The following is a 6,000-nucleotide window of genomic DNA, read 5'->3' on the forward strand; positions in this document are numbered from 1 at the left end:
GACTCAGAGGAGTGGAATTGCCTCACCGAGTTTCAGAAAGGCAGGTCTTGTGTTGCCGACTGCCTCCCTGGGAGCCGGCTGTCTCCTCTTCTTCAGAGGATTTCGGCCCTGCCTGTCTTTCCCTCGCTCTATTTTCCCCCAAAGTGTTCTTCTGGAATGCTGGTGGAGCCAAACCGCTCTGAGGAGGTGCAGCATCCTACCGTCATCCTCAAGGCCCCGAGCAGCGTGGGCCCCGAGCCTGTGGTGAGATGTGGTCTGAGACCTTTCTGGAGGCTTCTGGTAATGATCTGCCCCAGGGCCGCTGACTGGGCCCAGGACAGCTCCACAGATGTGGCAGCTGAGAGCAGGAGCCTGGTGAGCGAGGCTCCCCTCTGCCGCCAGGGGAACTCCCTGGGATTGATGATAACTGGCCAGCCTCGCCCCAGACAGCTCAAGACATGGTGAGGCCACGACGAAGCACAGACAGAGGGACCAGAGGCCGGAGGGAAGGAAGAGGGATGTATGTATACGCAAGCACCCTGGCCTGGAAGTCAGGAGCCCCGGGCCCGTCCCCCACAGCTATTCAAGCTGTGAATCGTAAGCAAGTCCCTTCTCTCGTGCACAGGCCCAGCAATGTAATTTGCAGGGCCCAGTATAAAACAAAGTGCCGGGCTCCCTTGTTTAAAAAATTATTAATAATTTCAAGACAGCAACAGCAGAGCACTGAACCTCACGTGGGGCCCTGGGCCCCTGGGGGACTGCATGGGTGACATACCCATGAGGCTGGTCCTATCTGCTCGGGCCTCAGTTTCCGCAACTATACAACATGGAGGCTGTGATCCAAGAGAGGTTTACTCGTGGAGCCTCTTCTTCACAGAAACCCTCAAACCCCTCTACGTGAACAAACACCACCACATAAGAGTATAGTTGAAAGCCCTGTGGATGACCTCAAAGGTTCTCGGCTCCTTCAGCATTCAGTAAGCGGAAGAGGTGCTAGGAGCATAAGCGTCTGCCCTGGTGCTATGGAAGGATTTTCATAAAACAGCATCAAAACCTCAAGGTTCCCTGTCCGCAGGATGATTCCAAAGCCTGCTTCTTGCTTAGCCTGAGAATGAGCGTGAAAACCAGGGGTGTGCTATCCCGGGCCTCAAGAAAGCCAGGTCTGGGATGAGCATCAGGGACCAAGTTTGGTTCTTGTTTCCATCCCAAGAACTGGCTGCAAGGACCACTGTGATGATGCCCACTGGCCCAGGGAGAGCTCGGGCCTGGACCACTGATCTCCCCCTATTGCTTTGTCCCCAGGAGGTCAGAGGGCGGTCAGCCGGGGTCAGAGGTTGGGAAGGGCAGGGCCTAGACTGAGCAACTCAGACACAGCAGGTCTCTCCTGGGGAAAGGGTTGAAGTTCCCAGAGGAGGATCCTGGACCTGGTGCCGGCCAAAAGCCTAGTTGGGGGCTGCAGCAGCCTCTCGGATGGGTCCTCTGTATGAGGCAGGCACTGATAGAAGGTTGGGCTGGTGACATCGTCCGTGCTGACTGGTAAAAGGGATCAGAAGCTTCTCTGGAATTTACAATGGCTTTCCGGGAGAAAGCAATGAACGGCGAGAACATTCTCCATCCTCCTTCTCCTTTCCCCTTCCCCTGGACTTCAGGGCTCCATCCTGTCCTCCCAACACCTTTCTCCGGAGGATACCAAAGGCCTAGAGACGCCCCTGCCATCCTTCCCGGAGGAGTCCTCCCGTCCTCAGCCCGCGCGCAGAGAGAGGTGCCCACCGCGCCCGGGCAGGGTGGGGGGTCCCACAGGGGCTCGCCTCGGAACTCCCGCGCGCGGGCTTACCTTTCATGGTCCCCGCTCCGGGGCCTCGGGAGGGCCCCGCCGGAGGCGGCTCGGCGGCCGTGCGCCCGGGGCTGAAGCCGGCGGGTCCCGGGAGGGCGCTGATCGCTCGCCGCCCTACGCGCAGCCCGCGGGAGTGGGGCTCGGTGCCGGAGTCACGGCGGAGCCCCGGCTGCGGAGGCTGCGCGCCGAGGGGAGGGTCCGCGGGGTCGCAGGCTGGGGGCGCCGCGCCCCGCCGCCCATCCCGCCGCCGCGCTTCCCGTGGAGGCCGGCGAGGCGAGGGCTGCGGCCGCCCCCGGCCCCGCGCGCCCGCCCTCCCGCCGCCCGCCCGCCCTCGCGCCCTCCCTCCTCGTCACTCCTTGGGCCCCGGCCCAGATCAACTTCCTTGCTCTTTTCAAAACTGCCGCGGCCGGGCCTCTTTGTGCAGCCCGGGGTCCCCGCGCCCTGCCCGCCGACCGCCCCCGGGCGCCGCTGCACTGGGGGCGGGGGCGCGCTAGGAAGGCTCTTCTAGAGCGATCGTTCGCGCGGTGAGGGCCGCCTGGTGGTTGGGGGCTCTGGATGTTCGCCCTGGATCTTTTCCTCACCCATCTCAGGGGTAGAGGGGCTGGAGAAGTTAGGATCCCTGGGGTCCCAGCCCCAGCCCCTCCCGTCCCCCGGATTGCCCGGGACTGTCCCGGTTTTATCACTGACAGTCCCGAATCCCTCAGTCCGGAGCAGACCCAGACCTTTGGTCACTCCAGCAGTGCCATTCTGGGTGAGTGACTTTGGGTGGCTGGCCACTCCGTGTCTCCAAACCTCAGTTTTCTGCAAGGGAAAACTAGGGCCTGAGCGCTCCCAACTTCTGTGACTTTGTTCCTAGAGGGGCCTCTGCAAACGGGCCTCAGGCAAGGCATGGGAGCCTCACATGTCATCTTCATTGATGGGACACTTACTGAGCATCAGCCATGGGCTAGGTCCTGCCCAAAGTCTGGGAGTGTGGGGAACATTCCACACTGTCCAGGTCTCCCTGAGGTTGCATCCTGTGAGGAAAAACAACAGTTTAACAAGTAATGGTGCTGAGGCATGATGGCCATGGTTGCAGGATGGTGCAGGGCAAGACGGACCACACAGTGGGGATCACCTGGCCTGGCCTCTTTTGATTTCTAAGTCAGCCCCTTTCCCACATCTCCACACCTCCATTCCCACCCCTATTTGACCTTTAAAGTAAAGCAGGTGAGGTTAAAGGGGCAGAGAAACTTTCTCCCAAGACTGGGAGCTGAGAAGGGGCCAAGGACAGCTCCCGCCACCCCCCAACCCCTAATTCCAGGCAGCCAGAGAGGGGGATGCTCAGCTCTCTCTAATCTCCTCCCCTTCCCAATGGCAAGTCTCAGTTCACAAAGCCCGCTCTCTCCGTGATCTCAGCAGAACCTCACCATGACATTGAGAGAGGGAGCCAGGAAACTGCTGCCCATTTTACAGAAGAGACTGAGGTTCAGAGAGGATTCTGCCTACCTGGTAGTAGTCATGATGTACTTCTGGGACTTTGAATCTGGATTCCATTCTGCCACATGAGCCTCAGTCTTCCAGACTGTGGCATGGATCAGGAGAGCTGCTTTGTAAGCACTAGGGAGATAGCCACCCCTAAAGGATCCTTTAGGCAGTTTACCTGTGTATTAATTACTTTAATCCTCATAGCAGCCCTATGAGATAAGCACTATTATAGTCCTCATTTTTCAGAGGATAGATATTGCACTTAGTGTCACACAGCTAGTAGGTGGAGATCTTGAGATCTGAACCCAGGGAGGCTGAATCCAGCACCTTTGTCCTTTGCCATGGTGCACCATCCTGACTCTCACAGAAGCTACTGAAATATTTTTCAAAAGAAAGAACAAACAGATGACCCTTGGTTTTCTCCATGCTTTCTTTAGTTGGCTAGATCCAAGATGTCTGGTCAGAAAATGGTCCTAACCTTGTGTGCAGGAGGGCCCTCTCCCACCCCCTCGCCCCCTTGGGATTGGAGGATGTATGTATCCCTGTGGTGTTGCTATAGTAATGCAGATCCATCAGCAGGGAAATGAAATACCCTGGTGTCTGGCTATAGATGGACCCTGGCTGAGCAGCCCTGAAGAGGTTCAGAGGATGAATTCCTGCTCCAAAACACTCTGGGGAGAGGCACCTGGCTCTGTGGAGCTGCAGGAGAGAGCTGGGGACCAGTTGGCCAAAGCACCAGAATAGTTCAGAGGGAAGAAGTCAGAATGAGGAAGGTAAAAGATCTTGATCACAGATCAAGAAGGTAAAAGATTAAGGTCACAGATCACAGATGAAGAAGGGAGGAGACCAGATTTCCTAGAAATTACACCAGCTTTGGGGTGAGAGTTTTCAGCTGCAATTTCAGGCAATTTCTATCAACAGCCAGAGGGTGAACCCAGGGTCAACTGGGATGACTTCCCCTGAGAGACCAGATTATGGAACTGTTAGGATGTGGCTCAGTTGGGACTTGAGTGCAGAGGCACGGAAGGCATTAGATAGGGTGGGTGGGGTGGGATGGGCTAGGGAAAATTGGTTAATGATGTTTTTAACTTGAGTTGGAGTGGGGAAGGTGTGGGGACAGTTTCTTGTGGCACATATACCATGCTTATGTTGAAAGTCAAAGGAAATCGCCATGTAGAGGGAAAAACTGGAATCACTAGTGGTGGAAACTTCCATGTATTAATGAAGGTACGAAGTCCCAACTCAGTCCCTTTTTTTTCAACTGTAGTTGATTTATACTATTGTGTTAGTTTCAGGTGTGTAGCAAAGTGATTCAGTTGTATATATATATTTCAGATTCTTTTCTATTATAGGTTATTACAAGATATAGAATATAGTTCCCTGAGCAATACAGTGAATCCTTGCTGCTTATCTATTTTATATATAGTAGCATGTATCTGTTAATCCCATGCTCCTAATTTACGCCCCGCTTCCGCTTTCATAACCATAAGTTTGTGTTCTGTGTCTATGAATCTGTTTCTGTTTTGTATGTAGATTCATTTGTATTATTTTTTAGATTCCACATATAAGTGATATATAATAATAGTCTTTCTCTGTCTAACTTACTTCACCAAGTATAATATTCTGTAAGTCCATCCATGTTGCTGCAAATGGCAGTATTTCATTCTTTTTTATGGCTAATATATATATTACTGATATATATATTCTTTTATATATATATATATATGTGACATCTGCCTAAGCCCATTTTCTGTTTATGGGCACTTGGATTGTTCCACCTCAGTTTGTGAGCACTGTTATGATTTACTCAGAACAAAGCCTCCCAGGTTGATCCCCAGACTTGCCTCTATATTTTCTACTTCAGGCCAAAAAACCCACAAAAAACAAAAAACCCAAAAAACAAAAAAAACCTCTCTTTCTCCTAAAAGTCAATTTCTCCACCAATGCCTTTGATCCCTTTCCCCCCAACCCATGCTCCTCTCCAGCATTAGCACATCGCTTCCACTTTTCCTTCTTAGAATGAAGCTTCAGCCCTCAATGCTCGCTGAAATTTCTCCCTTCCTCCTAGTTGCCAAATATGATAGCCTTTTCAAAATCTGTATCCTCTTCAACCATTTTGTAGCTTTAACACTGTATTAGTCAGGGTTATAGACTAACAGCCAGAGAAAAAGAACCAATAGCCAGCATTCTGCAGACCCAGGAAAGAGTTAATGTTGCAGCTCAAGTCCAAAGGTAGGTTGCTGGTGGGATGCCCTCTTTCATGTGAAAGGTCAGATTTTTTCCCCCTTGAGGTCTTCAGCTGATTAGACAAGGCCCACCACACAATGGAGGGTATTCTGCTTGACTCACAGTCTACTAATTTAAAAGATCTCGTGTAAAATACATTTTCACATCTAGAAGCATTTAGGATAATGACTGACCAAATATTTGGGTACCATAGTCTTGCCAAGTTGACACAAAATTAACTAAGACAAACCATTGGCAGCTCCTTCTTGAATCACTCCTCTTCCCTAGTTTATCTTATCCTACTTAATTCCGGTTCTCCTACTAAACATCTTTGACTTCTTTTTTCATTAATGGCCTTTCTTATTTGGTATATTTTCTGAATGTAGACATTCCCTACCCTTATATTAGTTAGTTGGTGTGAGTAACATTCACTGCTGTGGCAACAATCCACTATCTTAATAGCACAAAAGTTTATTTCTCACATCACAATCCAG

General features: G+C 51.9%; 1 protein-coding gene across 3 annotated transcripts in view; it reads right to left on the bottom strand.

Moving 5' to 3' along the window:
• SCARA3 (scavenger receptor class A member 3) overlaps positions 1-2,121 on the bottom strand; it is a 41,077-nt gene extending 38,956 nt beyond the window's left edge. For all 3 annotated transcript variants that reach the window (XR_009051451.1, XM_057723361.1, XM_057723362.1), the window contains exon 1: positions 1,814-2,121. Coding sequence is in view for 2 of the 3 variants with exons in the window: in XM_057723361.1 (XP_057579344.1) it covers positions 1,814-1,820 (7 nt within the window). In the remaining variant the exon portion in view is untranslated. The remainder of the gene's footprint in view (positions 1-1,813) is intronic.
• Between the last annotated feature and the right edge of the window lie 3,879 nt (positions 2,122-6,000).

The sequence above is a fragment of the Hippopotamus amphibius genome, chromosome 2 (assembly GCF_030028045.1).
Source record: "Hippopotamus amphibius kiboko isolate mHipAmp2 chromosome 2, mHipAmp2.hap2, whole genome shotgun sequence".
NCBI classification, from domain to species: domain Eukaryota; kingdom Metazoa; phylum Chordata; class Mammalia; order Artiodactyla; family Hippopotamidae; genus Hippopotamus; species Hippopotamus amphibius.